The sequence below is a fragment of the Rana temporaria genome, chromosome 5, assembly GCF_905171775.1.
Source record: "Rana temporaria chromosome 5, aRanTem1.1, whole genome shotgun sequence".
NCBI classification, from domain to species: domain Eukaryota; kingdom Metazoa; phylum Chordata; class Amphibia; order Anura; family Ranidae; genus Rana; species Rana temporaria.
In genome coordinates, this window is record NC_053493.1 from 328620292 (window position 1) to 328641242 (window position 20951).

General features: G+C 42.1%; 1 protein-coding gene across 7 annotated transcripts in view; it reads right to left on the minus strand.

The window, feature by feature from the left end:
• ASPH (aspartate beta-hydroxylase) overlaps positions 1–20951 on the minus strand; it is a 253502-nt gene that overhangs the window by 16316 nt on the left and 216235 nt on the right. For all 7 annotated transcript variants that reach the window (XM_040354262.1, XM_040354261.1, XM_040354260.1 and 4 more), the window contains 3 exons: positions 20564–20662; positions 19883–19972; positions 18038–18175 (listed from right to left, as the gene is read on the minus strand). In XM_040354262.1, coding sequence (XP_040210196.1) covers positions 18038–18175; positions 19883–19972; positions 20564–20662 — 327 coding nt within the window. The remainder of the gene's footprint in view (positions 1–18037; positions 18176–19882; positions 19973–20563; positions 20663–20951) is intronic.

Below are 20951 nucleotides of genomic sequence, written 5' to 3' on the forward strand. Positions count from 1 at the left end.
GGGTTCCGACGTCAGAGGGAATAAACAAAGCCCCATCATCGGTGTCATTCGGAGGAATTGTGCCCCATTATTGGTGTCATTGTTCCCCATTGTTGGCGTTGTTGGGAGGAATTGGGCCCCAACTTTTTTGTCATTGGGAGGAATTCTGTCTCTTCATTGGTGTCAGTGGGGGGGATTTTGCCCCATTGTTGGTATAAGTGGATGAAAATAGTGCCCCCATGGCTAAAAGCAAGCAAAGGGCCGCAGTTCAGTTTGGGGGCTACTGCTATAAGTTATAAAAAGTTCTTGCTGTTTCACTGCCATAATTAACAAGCGCCCCCCCACCTGTCAATAACCAAAAAAGCACTTCCTTTTCACATCAGATTGGAAATTGACATAGGAACTGTAGAAACCCTTATAACCTATCTGAAAGGAATAAAAAAACAACACCTTCTGAGGTCATTTTAATACTGGTGGAGGATGGAAGTGGCGCTAAGATGCCATTGTTACAGCCCAAACCTCATCATGCAAATAGAAAGGATAACTGCTCATGTCTGGCTAGTTATTTAATCACTAACTCCACCTTTTGGACTGTGTTACATTTTGCACTAGTATTTAGCAAAATGCAAATGGGACCCCCCAAACCGACACTCCTCCCATGACAGGATGTGGGGGTTCTTCTCCTCCGCAGCTGCCACTTTTTAAATTGGGTGTGGCTGTGTAGGACCCCACCATGTGCCACCAAGACAGATGGACTTGCAGTTCTCAATGGAACATAAGTGCAGTGATCACCGTACTCATAGTCCGTTGATACTTCCTCCAGTTCTTCAACTAAAAGTCAATACCTCTGCAAAGACAGGGAGCTGGAGGAAGAGTTTGCAGGAGCCCAGCATTGCACCCACGATCCATTAATTGTGTTTTCAAAGCTTTGCAAAAAAATAAAAATAAATGAACTTTCTTGTTGCAATTATATGTGGATTTATGATTTTGTAAAAGGTAGAGTTAGCCTTCAGTGCTTTTGGTATGTACATAAAGTTATACTAAATGCTTACTTTTTTTTTCATTTCTGGGCCGGCTTACACCAGGATTGCATGGGACGTGGAAATAGTGCTTACACCACTTTTAAAAACCCACTGCACCAAACCGCATGGTGCGGTGCATTTTTAAATTAGTGCAAGCACGGTAAAATGCGATCTGCATTTCAGGTACCATTACCAAGACATTAGCACCCGCATGCAGATAGCAAGGGCAGCACCACTGGTGAACATACACGGAATGCACCTTTCCCATACCATGTTCTGGGATTTAGAGATGTTCCTTACCTCCTCTTCTGGAAGTCCCCCCCTGGTGCTGTCCCCTTCTCCCTCGTCCAGGTGCCTTCTTAGAAAGCCGTGAGCTAAGGAGGCACCTGTGCCTTTGCACTCCTGAGCTTGACTGTATGCATCCATATACGCACACATCGCCAGTAAGCCACACCCCCTGTTCCCTCCTCACAGGAGTTTGACTGACCGTAGTCTATGGCACCTGCTGTCCTCAGTGTCTGCTGTGAAAGCAGGAAGTGAGGGGAGCAGTGCTACAGCCCAGACAGCACTGCAGTGGTGAAGGGTAAGTGCTTAGGGATTGGAGTCGGTAGGACAGATAGTGAGGAGTTTTTTAACTTGATGCAGAGAATGCATTATTAACCACTTCAGCCCTGGAAGGTTTTACCCCCTTAATGACCAGGCCAGTTTTTGAGATACGGCACTGCGTCGTTTTACCTGACAAATGCGCGGTTGTGCAATGCTGTGCCCAAACAAAATGTATGTCCTTTTTCCCCCCACAAATAGAGTTTTCTTTTGGAGGTATTTGATCACCTCTGCGTTTCAAATTTTTCGTGCTATAAACAAAAAAAAATGACAATTTAAAAAAAAAATAATAATTACGGTCTGCTATAAAATATATGCAATAATTTTTTTTTAAGTCAAATTTCTTCCTCAATTTAGGTCAATATGTATTCTGCTACATATTTTTGGTAAAAAAAAATCACAATAAGCGTATATTAATTAGTTTGCGCAAAAGTTATAGCGTCTACAAAACAGGGGATATATTTATGGCATTTTTTTTTTACTTGCAATAGCGATCAGCGTTTTTTAGCGGACTTTAACATTGCGGCGGACAGACCAGACACCCAGCTGCCATTTTTTGGGATCTGACTGTTTACATTGGCAGACCGGCGGTCTGTCTATGCTGGGCCCGATCGCGGGTGGCCGGTGGACATTGCGCCTGCTGGGTCCCCATGTGGCCAATCAGTGCGCGCCCCCCCAATGGCCACGTACGTGATTTTGCGTAATAGAGCCACCTTGCTGCAGTAAATGTACGGCAGGCGGTTGGGAAGTGGTTAAGGTAAAAAAAATAAAACATTTTGACTTTAGAACTACTTTAATCTTAAAAATATATATATATATTTGTTTTATGGAAAAGTTTTTACATTTAGAGTTTACAAAGTTACTGTTTTTAGGGACACATTATTCAATACAAATTATCAGAGATCGGAGGCTACATGCTGCCAGAGGTTCCCAGTGGTTAGATAAACTACTGCCTCTCAGATATTGAATGCAGAAAGAAAATGGCTGCCTCCTGAGTACAGAGGGATCCACAGGAACGGCATACACCATGTTTTCTGTAATGACAGCCTGACAGAGGCTTTGTCTCTGAGGAACTAACAAGCCTGCTGCTGTGACAGTAATGTATGTCCCCAGAGCAGTTTTACACCTACGCTGAACTCAGGCTAACATTCATTATTTAAGAGACGCTCAATGAAAGTGAAGAATTCTATACAGACCTCAGATACAACATCACATAAAATTTCAGTCTCCAGCCACAATAACTGCCATTTCTGAGAGCCATATTACAGCTTTCCAGGTAGTCGATAAAAAAAAGTCATTTTTTTGTCCCGTATCTTTTATGTACTGCAGAGAGGCCTGACAGACAAAGGCCACGTAGCAATACCCTTATCCACACTGAGAATATTTTCAGGGCAAATCTTAGAATGTAATTTCCTCTGTTTCTAAAGACAAACAATTCTGTTGAGCAGCGGGTGATAGAAATAGATAAAGACACATGGAGATATTTCTGTAGACTTGTCGCTTGTATGTCATTTAAGATAAGCTAAAACTTTTTTTTTAAAGTACAACTAAAGGCTCTTGTATGACAGTCTAAACAAGTCCCAAATCCAGTTAGTATGTGATGCACAAGCCTCATAACGTAAACAAAATACCATATTTTTTGCTCCATAAGATGCACTTTTTCCCCCCAAAAAAATGGGGAAAGTGCCTCTGCGTCTTATGGAGCGAATATTGAGCAGGAGTCGCTGCCACCACCGCTCGCTCCGTGCACACACACAATAACACCACCTACTCGGGCTGCCCTCTCTCACTCCAGCTAACCAGCCCCGCCCAAGGCAATGCCGCGTCACCTTTAATCATGGCGCCGCCAGCCCAACATGGGGTGACGTGAGAGTCCGCTGTCACCAATCACAGCCATCCCCATGACGCTTCTGGAAATGCCTTCCTCCTGGGCTGCTGCGAGCCAATGGGGCAGAATGAATGGGATGTGCAGTGAGATGGAGAAGCGGCGTATGTTTAAATTTGTGGTATGTATATTATGGGAGTATTTATATGGAGATCATGCTAGGTGCTTAGATAGATGGAATGAGCCACAGCCAACTACACTCACTGTTTCCTCACCTTTTCTTACTATTTCAATATCTTTGCTTGTATTATGACAGTGGTGTGTGCAAACTGTTATATATATCCATTGGAACATAGGAGACATCCTGCTATAGATCTACACTGTATGGCCTTTTAAGATCCAATTACTCTGGCTCATCACATTATACTCACATAAACACTGGTGTATCTTTATTTATTATAGGAATACCACTGGCTAACAAACTGTCCACTGGCTAATGTACATTTATTTGCCAGGCTTCTGTATGGGTCAAAATATTTTTTTTTCATGGCTTCCTCCTCTAAAACCTAGGTGCGTCTTACAGTGGCGGCTGGTGCTCAAAATGGTGCTTCCCCACTGGGTTGGTTTGCCCGGCAAAGCTGCCTTTTTCAGGAATCCATGTATTTTTTTTAGTGATTTCAAAGAATTCTCTGACTGGATGAGGTGAAAATCATGATGTCACTGTCCCTCGTCTCCACCTCATCCAATCAGAGTATGCCTTTTTTTTCACTGAAAAAAATACAAGGTGTTCTATGAATGGCAGTAGTGCCAAACATAGCACCCCTATTATTTAAAGAGGAACTCCTTGCAAAGGTTATAATCAATCCGGGAACTGGTAACATTAGCAAACACTGCAGCCATGCTACAATGAGGAAAGTCTGCTAAGTGTAACTTAAATCTGAGTTTCTAAATACAGTAAAACCTTGGTTTGAGAGTAACTTGGTTTGAGAGTGTTTTGCAAGATAAGCAACATTTTTTAATAAATTGTGACTTGATATACAAGCGATGTCTTGGTACACAAGTAGCATCATGTCACAACTGAGTATAAAAGAGAAGAGAGTCGCCTCTAAGTGTAGCAATATGGTTACATTTAATGTAGGTACACTTAGAGGCGCCTTTCTTCTCTTTTATACTCTGTAGCTCCTGCTGGATTTCGCTTCTAACCCCCTTGTGGAGGCTTCCATTTGTGGATGGACATTTTATGGTTACACAACCTGGTCACATTGCTATAATATTTTTATATGGACTATAAACTGAAGGACCTATGAATAAATGGTTGTGGAACGAATCATTTGAGTGATAAAGGACATTTTCCCCAGTGTGGCTTTGGACAGCAATATAGATGTGATCAACGAATTTTTTGTCGAATAATAGTATAAAACATATTTATTTGAGGGTTGTCAAATGTCACAGTTAAATTACAATGAATAAAACAGTTGCTTCTTCCCCTTGTGTGTGTGTGTGTGTGTGTGTGTGTGTGTGTGGGGGGGGGGGGGGCTGGCGATTACACGATCCTCCAGATTACTCCATGGTTTCCTGACATTCCTGGCCATGCAACTGTCTACTCGCTTTTTAAGCGGTAACTATATCGCCACGCCATACTTGTATTGTATTGTGATGTATGATTATATGTTTTGAATATTTGAAGTTATTTTATATGTCTCTTAGGCCTTGTACACACGGTCGGTCCAAACCAATAAAAACGGCCTTAAGTCCAGTTTCATCTGTCAAATCCGACCGTGTGTACGGCCCATCGGTCCGTTGTCCTTCGGTCCAAAATTTTAAAACATGCTTTAAAATCGAACCGATGGACCGCTGCCCGATCGGTCCAAACCAATGGTTAGTACAAAAAGCATCGGTTCAAAACCTGCTCATGCTCAGAATCAAGTCGACGCATGCTTGGAAGCATTGAACTTCGTTTTATTCAGCACGTCGTGTGTTTGACGTCACCGCGTTCTGACCCGATCGGTTTTTGGACCACTTCAGCGGTGAACCGATGGAAATGGCCCGTCAGGCCATTCTCATCAGTTTGGAACGACCGTGTGTACGCGGCCTTAGAGTCAACGATCCCCCTGAAGATGACCACCCTATGGTTGAAACGCGTTGGCGATATATACCTACATACATATGCTATGCAATCTTGTTTCACATTTTGCATGTATGGTAATCTTGTTCTATATTTTGCATGTATGGTAATATTGGATTATGCAGGATTTTATATGGCCAGACCATTTTACATGTTTTATTTATTGTAATTTAACTGACATTTGACAACCCTCAAATAAATATGTTTTATACTATTATTTGACAAACAATTCTTCAAACACATCTATATTGCTGTCCAAAGCCCCACTGGGGAAAATGTCCTTTATCATATATACCGGGGTTTGCAGTGCGTACATCTCTCCTATGTTTTCGAATCATTTGAGTTTCCATTATTTCTTATGGGGAAATTCGCTTTGATATACAAGTGCTTTGGATCACAAGCATGTTTCTGGAACGGATTATGCTCGCAATACAAGGTTTTACTGTATACCAATTCTAACTAAATCATCAGTTTTTTTGCAGTGCTGCTCAACATGCATGTAATTAATCTGTGCAACCTCCCTCTCCAACTACTAACAAAGAAAAAATGAGCTGTGAACTTGGGAAGACTTGTCTTGCATCTTCAATCTGTAGGTTCATAAGCATTCTAAAATTTGGGAGATTGAAAATCACAGGAATTTAGTAGTAGTACCATACATAGAATGGAAATGAAAGAATCTCACTAGGTACTGTATCCCCTGAATGGCTTTAATGAAATCTTAAATCTCTTTCTGTATCCGTACCTTTAAAGCAGAACACACATTCATGACTTTAATATTTTGACAAACTCTAACAGCTTTAAAGAAAAGAAAGTCAGGGGCCACAGCAATTAACAACGGTACAGAACAGTATAGGTCAGAACAATTACAGTAATAATTACCATCTAGAAAATGACATGGTGACTCAATTATATAAAAAGTGTGAATCACAACAATTTCAGAAATAATTACAATATAATAAGCATATTTGAAAAACACTGGAAATTGCACATCTTCCCCAGATCAAGCACCAGCAATAAGTAGATGATTTTCACTCTGCACTTTGTGAAATTAGACAAAACGAACAACTACTCCTCCACGCAGTAATTATCTTTCAGGTGAAAACAAAGTAAAGTTCATTTATGACTTACATAAAAGAGCTCAAACTAAAAGATGCAAAAAAACATATAATAGGGGTTTTTATAATATTTTACCACCAAAAACTACACTTTTTTTTTCAGCCTGCACATGCTCCTCTTCTAATTGTCCTGTGAATGCCTGTGTGTGCTTAAACACAAAGGCTAACTAACATAGATGTGCTTTTATAGGCTGAAAAAAATAAGAAAAAAATGCCAAATGCCTGTAAAAGTTTTTTTTTTTTTAAGCCCAGAGGGCATGAGGCCTAGTTGTTTATAACCAGAATAAATTTTGATATTTTTGAAGAACTGTAGAGGGATTATTATAGTCAGAGAGCATGAGAAATATTATTATTTATCAACTAATATAGGTTATGACTACAGTATTTCTCAACTTTGTGGCTGTGAACCTTACAGTACCTTTCTGTGCCTACTACTGAATAGTGCATAATAAGTTCCCTATATATGTATTGTGCAGATATATATATATATACATACACACTATTTGATATATACTTAGGGATCCCCTTACTATTCTACAGGTCTCTGCATCCAATTTCTGCCCACCGTGGATCTATGCCAACCGGCAGTCTGTGATGCTACCCCTGTGCCCACCCCCAGGCTGTGCTACTTGGACCTTTTATGATCCACCACAGTAATGCAAGCATCTTACTCTTATGCCGTGTACACACAATAATTTTTCGGCATGTAAAAAACAAAGTTTTTAAAAAATGTAATTTAAAACGATCGTGTGTGGGCTTCACATAATTTTTTGGCTTCTGAAAAACGCCAAAAAAAAAAAAAAATTCGAACATGCTGCATTTTTTAACGATGTTTTAAAAAGATGTCGTTTTTCGTGTTGTAAAAAATTATCGCGTGTGGGCTTAAACGACGTGAAAAACCCGCGCATGCTCAGAAGAAAGTTATGAGACGGGAGCGCTCTTTCTGGTAAAACTACCGTTCGTAATGGAGTAAGCACATTCATCACGCTGTAACAGACAGAAAATCGTGAATCGTCCTTTACTAACACAAAATCAGCTATAGCAGCCCAAAGGGTGGCGCCATCCGAATGGAACTTCCCCTTTATAGTGCCGTCGTACGTCACTGCGCTTTGCTAGAGCATTTTTTTTTAACGATCGTGTGTGGGCAACGTCGTTTTAACGATGAAGTTGGAAAAAACGTTGTTTTTTTTCTAGAGGCTGAAAACGTAATTTTTTACAAGCCGAAAAATGATCATGTGTACGTGGCATTATGATCTGTAGAAAAATTCATGTGTACTGTATTAGAATATTGTGAATTTCATATATCTATAATTATACTTTCTTCTCTTTCTACATAACATATTTAGTGTTGCTCTACCTTGCTATATTGGGTCCTGAAGAAGCCATGTAACTGGCAAAACGTTGACCTGGCTATCGGAAGCATACCATTTCTACATTGATGCTAGTTTATCCTTAAACCAATTTATATAACAGTCTTTCAGTACCTAAAGTAGAGTTCTTTGTAACATTATCCTGTTGATTGTTTGAAGGCTGATATACCTTTGTTTTTATAAACTTAGTTTTAACGTGTACGAATAAAGATACAATTTTTTCATAATTCTGTCTAGTCTCTCATGCTGAGCCTTTAAAGTCCAGTTGTTTAGGTGGGATTTGGTTAAGCCAGCCCCACACTCTTTTGCATCGACTACAGTAATTCATTTTTAATTGCCAACATTTTGAATGAAGTTTGAATTAAGTGTACCCTTTGTTTGAAACATAATTTTTAGTTTTATAGTTGAATGGTTTTCACAGATTTCTGATTGTATTTAAACAAAGAACTACTACACTTGCCAAAACTTAACACAGAGGAACATGCAGTTGCTGCTTCAGAGGACTCTGTCACCCAATCTGGTTGATTATTGTCATGGGTACAGTAACTGTAGCTGTATTTGAAGCAAAGAAAAAAAAACACAACACTTAGGACATTTACTCTCTTTTCATAAAAATGCACAGAGCCGATTTACCAAAAGCTTGTCTTAAAATATGGAATATTATCTGTCACATACAGAACACAATAAAGTTTACTAAAACTGGAGAGTGCAAAATCTGGTGCAGCTGTGCACAGTAGCCAATCAGCTTCTAACTTAAGCTTGTTCAATTAAACTTTGGGGGAAAAAACTTGGAAGCCGATTTCACCAGATTTAGCACTTTCCAGTTTTAGTAAATCAACCCCAAAACCTTTTTCTCATAGTGGTCTCTGCTGACACTCCCTTGGTCAAAAGATCTCAGCGGAAGAGTAGATAGCCAGAGATGGATTTTCCAGGCAATATAATGCCTTCATTCAAGAAATGACTGTTCAATACATAAACCTGCACAAATAGATAAAAAGTATGTGCATGTCTATGTCACTGTCCTTCTACAATACATAATGACCATCTAGCAGGTAGATCTTCAAACCACCATCTTATGCCTATAAGTACCTTCAGTAATATCAGAAAGCTATTAACACTGGGCAAAGTGCAAGTAGAACAGGGAAGAATAAAAGAAGATAAATAGAGACTTTGATACCTTTTTTTCAAGTCAAGATATCCCCAAAGACAATAGTCTTCATTTGAAGCAAAAAAAAAAAAAAAAGATAAAGATGCTGTACCTTTAAAGAATGTTATACGGCACAGTTCTTGTGCTGTCTCATTTGGCCCCCTGTAACACCTAAGAAACCTGGCTGATCCTGCCAGTTTCTACCCACCCTCTGTAAACTGATCACAGTTCATCATGGCTGCTGAGCCCTGACACCGTGGTCAGTTTACGTGCCTCTATCATCCGCAAGTCTGCTCTCTGTCTCCTCCCCCCTCCCCTCGCTGTCTGTGAGCTCCATGTCCGTGCCCACCCCCTCTCCTTCTGCTGCTCAAATTAGGGTACAATTTACATTAACCTCTGGTTGATGAATCTAATGTCCCCCTGTGACTGTGATTTATAAAAAAAAATGCAGCCATATACCTTTTTTTACAGAGCGCAGATCTGCAATCACATGACCTGCCGTCTTTCTCCTGTCTCGCATGACAGCTGCAGCAGGTAGGGCCACATTAGGGTAGGGCTGCTCAAATTAGGGTACAATTTACATTATCTCCTGGTTGATGAATCTAATGCCCCCTGTGACTGTGATTTATAAAACAAAATGCAGCCATATACCTTTTTTTACAGAGCGCAGATCTGCGATCACATGACCTGCCGTCTTTCTCCTCTCTCGCATGACAGCTGCAGCGGGTAGGGACACATTTTTCCTCCACTCCTCCTCCCCTCCTGAAAGACATCAGCGGGGATCCTTGGCCCCACCCACTGCAACTGTCAGGCCGAGAGAGGAGAAAGACGTTGGGTCACGTGATCACAGATCTGCGCTGTGTAAACAAGGTATATAACTTCATTTTTTTATAAAGCACAGTCACAGGGGAACATTAGATTCATCAACCAAGAGGATAATGTAAATTTTACCCTGTGGGTTTACAAACATTTTAGGTGTAGGAACCAATTAGATGCCTTTACTTATGAAAACCACTTTACAATTGCCATTACAAGTGCTGTGGGACACTGAGGAATAGCCATGCCATCCCACAATGCAACTACTTTACACTTGTTCATCTAATCCAAAAGTCAGTGTAGTACCATGTAAAGGTGGTTAGCAGTGTTAATTTTTACGTCAAATGTCGATTTAGTTTTAGTCTAGTCTTTTGACTAAAATGCTGTAGCCATATTTTAGTCATCTAATTTGTTTTAGTCGTATCTTAGTCAACTACAATATAATGTGTTTAGTTAAATTGTAATGCATTATTTAAGCATTTCTCTAGAATGTTATTATTTATGGTATTAAGGTCTGAACATGCACTACAGACACAGATTTAGCCGTTGTGACATATAACCGATGTTAATTTTGATGTCAAATTTCGATTTAGTTATAGTCATAACTATAATGCTATTTTAGTTTTGGTCGTATTTTAGTAGACTAAAATAGTGTTAATTTCATCTACAAGAATATTTCCGTCTACGAAATTAATGCTGGTAGTTAGCTTATTCTCCAGTTATGAGATGGTCATTCTCCCATATTCTCCCATGGAATAATGAATGTGCTGTCATAACAGAAATCTTCTATCTGAAGGCCAGCAGATGGGATCACAATGCCAGCACCAAGGGATCACGGTGAATTGGATGCCTCACACCTCTCATGTGTTTGATTTTGGTATATATTCCAAAGTATTCTTTTTTGATTGTTATTTTTTTTTTAATGAAATTTATTATGATGTTTAAACTAGATTTTTGTATTATGTAGTTAATATACATGCATGTAACTATATTTTCATATTTTATCTATAGCTTTGAGTACTTCTCTTTCCCCATTGGGATGGCAGCCCTAAAAGTCCGCTTTTCAATTCTTCCTTCTTTTTGTTTATACGTTTTGGATGTGGTGCCAGGCATTGCGAATTGTGTCTCTATTTTTCCTTTAATATAAAATATTACAAGGCATTGCCCTCAAATAAAACCTGGGCACTTTCTAAACCTTGTCTTAAACAGTTTAACAACAAATCTCACTTTTGATTGAAAATATAACTGGCTAGGGAGAATCTGATTGGTTGTTCTAGATATTACAGTCTTTTTTTATTTCAGACATATTTAGTAGAAAAGGCCTATGCAAGCTCTATTGCAGTACTTTATTGCACCCTTAAATATAGCTAATAAATAAGTAATTTAGCATGGAGGAGAGCTAAGGATTTAAAAGATTTGAACACAGCAGCCAAAGTACTTTGCAGAATCTCATTATAAAGTGTAGCCAGGTATATAATATACTAAAAGTTAGTACAGCGTGTCTAATGCACCATGTCCCACCTGCAGTATACATTAGGAGAATAGTAAAGACACCACTTTGTCTCTGCTAATCAATCTTTGAATATATACATAGTCATTATTCACAGGCAATGTGTCTGAGTGATAAATGTGCATTTTCATAGTATTTGAAGTGCCAATTGAGGATATAAGAAAAAGTACAGCTTCCGCATTATTCTCCAGCTGGTTGCACATTGAATCACAGAACAATAGGGCTCTGATTACAAAATTCTAATTTCTTGCATGAATGAGCTCTGTAGTTTAGACTCGGGTAGACTGCAGCCCTCCAGCTGATGAAGAAATGCAGGTTTCAGCCTGTGCTACCAGGGTGCAGTTGAGAAAGCAAATAATGGCTTGCAGTTCCTAAGCAGAGATGCGGCAACAGGTGTTACAGCTGTTATAGACAGCTTATGACTATGATCTGACAATGTAGCCATGGTGGGATGGAGACAAGCAGCTGAGCAACGCTTCTCTCTTACTGCAATGACCTCATAACAAGTCTGTGACCGTCAAAGTGTTAAAGACCAATTCCAAACAAAATAAATCAAATTTGGGCAGAGTGTGACAAGAGTTGCATCAAAAGCTTACTTGGGTTGGTGATCAGAAAAACTCAGCTGAAAAGCCAAAGTCAGCCTGTCATAACCACATTACGTAGTCAAGAAGTAGTAAGAAATCAAACCCAATGTTCTTATCTCAGTGTCAAACTGCGATTCAGAGGAGAAATAATTAAAAAATAGAACATCAAACCTATAGAAAAGTCAATGCCAGGACATACCCATTCATTTCTTAAGCCTGGGTCATACAGACAGCTTTTTATGCAAACACCTTGTGAGACTGATTTTTCAGCCATCTCACTGGGGGATTTGTTACCCCATCTTGACCAATTCCATTTAAACCCAAAGCAAAAATGTAATAAATTGCATCTGACATGTTATCAGATGTAGCGGCTGCAAACGTTTTATTTTTTCAGGTATTTTCCCTTTATTATGTCACTTTCTGTCCCATCATGTCTACGCTAATTTGTCCATTGCATCTACAGAGGAAACCATAGTTGCTACCAGGGCCGGAGTGGGACTCATTTTCAGCCCTGGAGTTTCATGCCTTAGACCAGCCCACTTTAGTTCACGACTATTAATATAATGTAATTAAAACCTCAAAATATAAGTTTGCAATGGCGCACTGTTCTCTACAGCCTGTAATTCCCCCGAGCCCTCCTTTGCACTTCAAAGTATAGGCAACAATTGATGGCACAGTGCTGCGTGTGTTGGCACAGTGCTGCGTGTGTTGGCACAGTGGCTGCGTGTGATGGGCACAGTGGCTGCGTGTGATGGGCACAGTGGCTGCGTGTGATGGGCACAGTGGCTGCGTGTGTTGGCACAGTGGCTGCATGTGATGGCACAGTGGTGACAATTGATGGCACAGTGCTGCGTGTGTTGGCACAGTGGCTGCGTGTGATGGCACAGTGGCGACAATTGATGGGCAGTGGCTGCGTTTGATGGGCACAGTGGCTGCGTTTGGTGGCACAGTGGCTGCGTGTGATGAGCACAGTGGCGACAATTGATGGGCACAGTGGCTGCGTTTGATGGGAACAGTGGCGACAATTGATGGTGGCACAGTGGCTGCGTGTGATGGGCACAGTGGCTGCGTGTGATGGGCAGAGTGGCTGCGTGTGATGGGCAGAGTGGCTGCGTGTGATGGGCACAGTGGTGACAATTGATGGTGGCACAGTGGCTGCGTGCGATGGGCACAGTGGCTGTGTGTGATGGGCACAGTGGCGACAATTGATGGGCACAGTGGCTGCGTGTGATGGGCACAGTGGCTGCGTGTGATGGGCACAGTGGCTGCGTGTGATGGGCACAGTGGCTGCGTGTGATGGGCACAGTGGCTGCGTGTGATGGCACAGTGGCGACAATTGATGGCACAGTGCTGCGTGTGTTGGCACAGTGGCTGCATGTGATGGCACAGTGGCGACAATTGATGGGCACAGTGTTGCGTTTGATGGGCACAGTGGCTGCATGTGATGGCACAGAAATTGCGTGTGATGGCACAGTGACTGCGTTTGGTGGCACAGTGAGGCTTCAATTAATGTTTTTTTTTTTTAGTCAGAGAAGGCAAGCTCAAAATAACAAACATTTTTTTAAACTGCTATTTTTTTATTAAAGAAATTATGGTCACCTCAGTCCAACCCCCCCCCCCCCCCCCCCCAACCCCTTATACAATAATTTCATTTCTTTCTTACTTTTCACACAGCACACTGTCACTTCTCAAGGCAGTTCTTTGCCCAGTTCTACTTCAGAGCCCTTCAACTAAAGATCTTGTCTAGATAAGATAGCTTAGGCCTCGTACACACGACAGAGTTTCTCGGCAGAATTCACCGAGAAACTCGGTCAAACCCGGATTCTGCCGAGAAACTCTGTCGTCTGTACACTTTTGGCTCGATGGAGCCGCCGAGGAACTCGTCGAGAAAATAGAGAACATGTTCTCTATTTTCTCGTTGTTCTATGGGAGAAGGCGGCCCGCCGAGCTCCTCGGCGGCTTCATCCCTGAACTCGACGAGGAACTCGACGTGTTTGGCACGTCGAGTTCCTCGGCCGTGTGTACGGGGCCTCACTGTTTTCCTGGACAGGGAACTTTGTCTCACCCCTGCTGTGGTGGCTGCAATCTCCAGTGTTAACCCTGGGCAGGTTATTCCTACCTCACAACTATGCAGTTCTCACCACAGAAGTAAGTGTCTGCGGCTGGAAAGGCGTTCTGAGCCAGTAGAGGGCCATTGGACACAGTTCAGACTGCCTGACAACTTACCTAAATAAGAGCCAAAGGACTTTCTCTGATGCACAGAGCCCATCACTTGTATGGTTATCCAGAAAAATATCAGTCTGACAGTGTCACTGTGGTGGTGTACAGTAATAGTGCCCCATCTTTGGCATCAGTGGGAGGAACACTGTCCCATCATTGGGGTCAGTGGGAGGAATAGTGTCCCATCATTGGTGTCAAAGAGAGGAATACTGCCCCATTATTGGTATCAGAGAGAAGAATACTGCCCCATTATTGGTATCGGTGGAAGGAATAATACCCCATTATTTTTATCGGTGGGAGGAATAATGTCCCATAATTAATGTCAGTCGGAGGAATAATCTCTCATCATTGGTTAGTGAGAGGAATAGTGCCCCCTCATTGGTATCAGTGCAAGGAATAGCGCCCCATCATTGGTATCAGTGGGAGGAACAGTGCCCCATCATTGATATCATAATGTCAGAACATGGACTAGTGCCCCATGTCTGTGTTAGTAGCACTGACCTATCTGACTCCTACACTGACCTACCTGATTCCTATACTGGCCACTACACTGAGTCACTGACCTACCACTACTCTGACCTACCTGACTACTACACTGACCACTACACTAACCTACCTGACTCCTATACTGACCACTACACTGACCTACCTACAGTATTCCTATACTGACCACCTGCCTTTTTTCCCTCTGCTCTGCGACCTCTGTCACACTGCCAGACTGGCTGACACAATAGAAAAACGGATCCGGAGGAGAAGACAGCGGCAGCTCACGATGAAGTGGAGACGGGACTCCAGGAGCAGCCCTGCCGCCGCACATGACCGAACATGACCCCATTCGCCCAGTCGTCAGTGTGTGTCACTCTCAGGTAGGGTTGCCACCTCATCCCTTTAAAAAGGAACACATATTAATTACACAGGTTCTGTGGCTAATTAAGGTGGTAATTAGACTCATTTGGTGCCTTACCTGCATTAAATTAACCTCAGAACCTGTGTAATTCATATGTGTTCCTTTTTAAAGGGATGAGGTGGCAACTCTACTCTCAGGTCAGCTTTGTCCTCCTAATTTCTATTTCCTGTGTCCCTGTTCTGTCTCAGGCTGAGTGACCAGAGCGCAGGGACACATAAAATAGAAAATAGGAGGACAGAGCCTAGCGTGACACACATTTGTGCGTTCACTACTAGTTGAAACACTGCACATAAGTCAGAATGCAGCTGTGCAAACTAGAGAGGAGAAGAGAGCAGAGTGCCTGCAGTATGCTCACTCTGTTCCTCCATGTCAGATCACCCCCACCTGTCCTGCCTGCCGAAGTCGGTCATTTGCAGACTGCACTTTCAAACACGAGGAAGCGATGTGAGGTACCTCCCCCACTTTTCGCCCCCTCCTCTATTGGACTGTGAGCTGCTGGGAGCGCCTTGCTGTCACTCTGCTTGAAAACACAGGACCGAGCTCCTGTGTTAAACAAGTGTCAGCTGTGAGCCGCTAGAAAGCACAGGGCTGGCGGATTGATATAGCCGTGCGTGACTGTCAAGATCACTGCGCCGCCTGAAAATGAACAAAGAGTCCTCTAATCTTAGGACAGTTTTTTTTTTTTAATTGCTGGAGATCGAGGCACCCAGTCTTCTCTCTGCCTCTGCCCACCACTCCAGACTCCAGACCTAGAAAATTGCCTCGTACAGAAGCCAAAGCAGCCTGGACTGTCCCCCCTGATTGCACCCCTCCCTCTGCCTCAGCTGCAAGCGCTAGGCTGCAAGCGCCGACACTCACAGGCACAGCTCCCTGCGCGAGTCCTCCCTCTCTCAATTCGCCTCCGGCCGCCGGCGTGACGTCACGCCGCGCACGCCAGTGGAATAACCCAAGTCAATCCTCCATGGGGGGGGGGCGAGGAAACGCACAGGAGGAAAGGAGCGCACTCGGCAGCCAGTGAGTCGGAATCGGCGGGCAGACAGTTTTTAAAGTGTCACTGCGCTCAGTGCGCTGTCTGACACACTGATTAAAATGGTTTAGCGGCTGATTGTGCCCCCCTCCTGAACAAAATGGTAGCGGCCCGCAACCCGACCAGCCCACCGGGAGGTGTCCTGGTTCTCCCGATTGGCCAATCCGGGCCTGGTTGCTACACATGCTAGATTTTTAACATGTCTGCCTTTGTTCATCTCCACTACATTTTGGATTGATGAGACTAGTAGTTTTCACAATAAAGATAAGGTTCTTTGTGCATTCTTATATGCCCACATGAAGTGATCAGGTCACAGCATTGCTGGCAAGATCAACAGAGTCTTTAGTCTGGGCATACACAGTGCAGATTTATTTTGCACGATTCCCTCATCAATATGGATAATGCCAATATCTTTGATGATGAGACCTAGGTTCTTTATAACAAATACACATTTCTGCCCACAGATGTTGTGCCGATTGTTTGTTAGTTTATTGTTACAAATTGTGTTTTTTTCTCTCCTTATCCCCTTCCCATCTCATTTTGGGTCATGATGGGCACAGCGCTCACTGCGCTGTTTCTAATACGCGAGAACGCAATCCTGTTTTGATACAATGGTTTGAATACACACACATCCCCTTTGTTGTATGGGTATAAGTTGATGAAGTCATATGAAGCTGGCTACTAAATGTATCTAAGGTCCTTTTGCACTTGTGGTCTGATGTACACCCCACAATCTCCTATGTGCCCCCTTTTTGTTTATTGTCTCCTTTTTGTTATTCTCCATGTATGTTATATTGAAAAATAAAATAGAGATTATACAAAAAAATATATATATGATAGTGCTGACAGGGGAATCTCTCTTGCCGAGCTATTGTCTGCTCCCAGCGGGAGAGCGGGTGAAACCGTCCTCACCGGGAGAAGACAATGATTATCTCTGGCTGCCGGCCCTAGATGCACTTTAAATTTAGCAAAAAAAAAAAAAAAAACCACACTAGCCCCTTCCCTTGTTGGACAAATCAAAGACACTTGTTAATTCGGCCCTACCATTATAAAAGGCTGCTTAAAGCAGTGGGGGATGTTTCACCAAATTTGAGAAAGTATGGTCTGCTTGGTTGACAACCTCAGTTATGGCTAACTTCAAAACAACCTTGAACATTTTGTTGTCCTACTTCTCTGAGCCAATTCCATCCTCTATTTTACACTAAGGTGGTCTGATCAATTAGTATGATTTATCCCCTCCCGGGACAATTCCCGGATTACCTTAGGTCCCACTATGAACATGCCCTGCTGCTAAGGCATAACTGTACTTGTCCCTGGTGCATCATACTGTTTATTCAGGCATCTGGCGTCCTTTTGTACTATAGCAATCTGCTGAGCCTCCTGTCATTGTTATGGATTTTTACATTGAGCATTAATGTTTATTTAGATGGGTTTCAGTGTGGAACACAACATTATTGACACACGTAACCACTATGGCTGTGTTTTGTTTGATTTCTTGTGTTGACATGCAAAAAACACAATGAAAAATAATGTTTAAAAAAATTGTAAAAAGGAACTTGATTGCACCCCCTTAATTGTTGAGTGTCAGAGATTTCCCTGATACCTTGTGAAATGGAAAGCTGAAGATCCCTATGGTTACTTACCAGGGGATTCTCCAGAACGGAACATACAATGAAGAGGAGCTAAAGGTATACTGTATATCACACTCCATTCTTTTCTTGTTGCAGTGATCATCACTTAACAGTCTGTGCGGGGGCTCATTAACCTTATTTAAAATGAATGCTTACCCTCACTAGATCAGTGTAACCAGTTTCCTTTGCAGTCCACCACGGTTGAGCTTTCAGTCCATTTACATTGTACAATGATCGCTGCCAGACAGAAGCAAAGTGTCCTTTCTTGTGGCCAGCCTCATACCACGTGTATGCCTGGAAAATACAATCACCTTTACTATTACCCCATTCAGGACAAGGTATAGTAAACAGCATGATATTGCAAGAGGTACTTTTATTCAAATGTTTCCTTCAGAGCAACCAGCCACCCACTATTCACAAAATAAACTGCTCTTGGTTCAGATGTGCACACACATTGTTCTGTACGCTCTCCAATGTGTACTGTTCTTTACACACTTAGATCTATACACATTGCTCTTCACACCCTCTGATATATATATATATATAGAGCTCTGTGTACCATCTGATTTATATAAACACTGCTCTGAACACCCTGCAATATATACATACACTGCTCTGTACATACTCTCACCAATATACACATTGCTCTGTACACCTTCCGATATATACACTTATTTGCACATGCTCCATTATATACACATTGCTCTGTACACCTTCCTATATACAGTATCTCACAAAAGTGGGTACACACAATTATGTACATCCTCCAACATCTACACATTGCTCTGTATACACTGATCAGTACACACACTGCTCTGTACACCCTGCAGGGTTACTACTAGGTGAACTAGGCAACCGCTTAGGGTGCACTGCTGGCTAGGGCGCAGTTATGGCCACTGGTTCGTACTGTTTGTCCTTGACCTACAGTAGTCCCTGTCGTAGTATTTTTTTTGGATGCCTGGGTCTTTGGAGTCATGCAGACAGGTTGTCCCACCCTCCCTGTTGGCTCCAATGTCTGGAGCTCAGTATGTCTCCGCCCTGCCCTCTTCCAATATGGCAACGGCGGTCATTGGTTCTGCTGTGGGTCTTGGACCAGGCCGGCACTGCGCACCGGATGCAATACTGGTGTGGACAGTGCATACTCTTCCGTGGGGAGTATATAGGGTGATTTGGCCTTTTGGAGGCACTGGTGGTACTACCCTTTGTTTCTTTCACTGGATGGTGCAGTTGGACTAGTAAGCCTGTTACATCCTTGTGTTCATTCAGGGGAGTTTTTTTCATCTCCTATATTTCTTCACAGATATAAAATTGCTGATGGGGGAGTGTGGGGTAGGGGGTTGGAGGTGCAAGTAACTGGTCTTGCCTAGGGTGCAAAATAGTCTAGCATTGGCACCCTGCAATATATACCACACTCTGTATACCCTATATGTTCTATGCACATACCCCAGGACACCCTCTCTCTCAATCCTGTAAAGCAGATGAAGAGAAATCGAGAGTAGGGAAAGGCATATATCAGAATGAGTCCATAGAGCATCTACTGTAAATGCCAGAGGGACCCTGGACCTGGCAACAAACCTGTCACGTTTGTTGTTGAACCTGGAGACTGGGAGTTCACATCTGGCGTCCCCTACCTGTAGCTAAAAGTTTGATAAATGCTGGCCATCCCTCTTGATCCAGACACTGACTATTGGGAAAACCAGCCTGTTCATTTTAAACGCCTGGGATGTGGATAGCGGAAAAGACAATAATGTGAAGTTTAGCCCAAGAATATCCCCAGAAATAGGGAGGCAAGGAGAATTGAATGGGCTGTAAAAAGGCAATTAATAATTTTAACTTATATTTTATGGTTTTATTCTGCTATTCAGTTTGTGCAAGTCTTCTTATCTTACAAAACATATATTCATCTATGCATAGTATTATACTTTCAGTCACATTTTTTGGAATATTTGAGACAATATTTAAATTTTGGAATTATTCTGACGCATCAGGAAGAATTTATACCTCTTTGTCTCCAACTCTCTGCAGGGCATCCCCCAGGTGGAAGTAAAATCGACCATCATCAGTACCAGGCTCTTCTGACAATAGCCCATCCTATAAAAAAATGTAATCAGTTAATCAAAAATAAAATTAATAAATACCTTATACAATTATAGAAAATAATGTAACCTGACATAGGCATGCCAGGATGCAGTTAAACAACTGTTTAAATTGTATGGACTGTATAGTTAATTTTTTTTTAGCTTTGGATAAAGTAGGGAAGGGTTAAGACCTCTGCTAAGCTATATTGTTGCTGTCTATTTACCTCTGGAGAAATTTCCTTTCACTTTCTGCCCTAGAGAAGCAACAGAAATCTAGAGGCAAATCGCCCAAAGTGAGGGGAGCTCACAACTTAGACTGTAGTCTCCGGAACAGGTGTCCCCATCAGCTTTCCCCATACCTCATGTTCTGGGGCGGCTTGAATTAACCCTCACTTCCTTTTTTTTTGTGACAATGGTCACCAGTACAAATAGAAAAGTGACAAAGAGGGCAATAAAAACTCAACAGAGGGTGTAAACCTTCCCCCAAATATGATACCCTCTAAACATTTGCCCAATACAAAGAGTGGACAGGTACCCCTTACATTAGGATATGCTGAAATTTGAAGACCATACAACAAACTGTGATATACTGAAAAGAACTTACTCTTAAGTAAGGAATACTTTCAGCAATCTTGTTATCTGCTTTGAGGATAAATCCATAATGTACTTTGGCAAATCCATTACTGGGATCCTGTGATAAAACCTAGAAAATAATAATAAAGAAAAAAAAAGATGAAAATGTGAATTATGATGAGAACATTACAGACACATGTGACGGGTATCTTCCTAGGCAGAGACGTTCACATTATACACTGGTCCTTCCAGAAAGTGCTCATAGGGAGGAATGAGGCAGGATGTACAGTAATAGCTAACTTTATAGCCAAGTAATTCCAAATGTTTGCAGTGTTTGTAGGTTGCATGTGAGACTGCAATGTGTGTGGGGCTGGGGCTCTGGGTTTTTAATGACAGGGTTGGGAGGACATTTGTAGTGA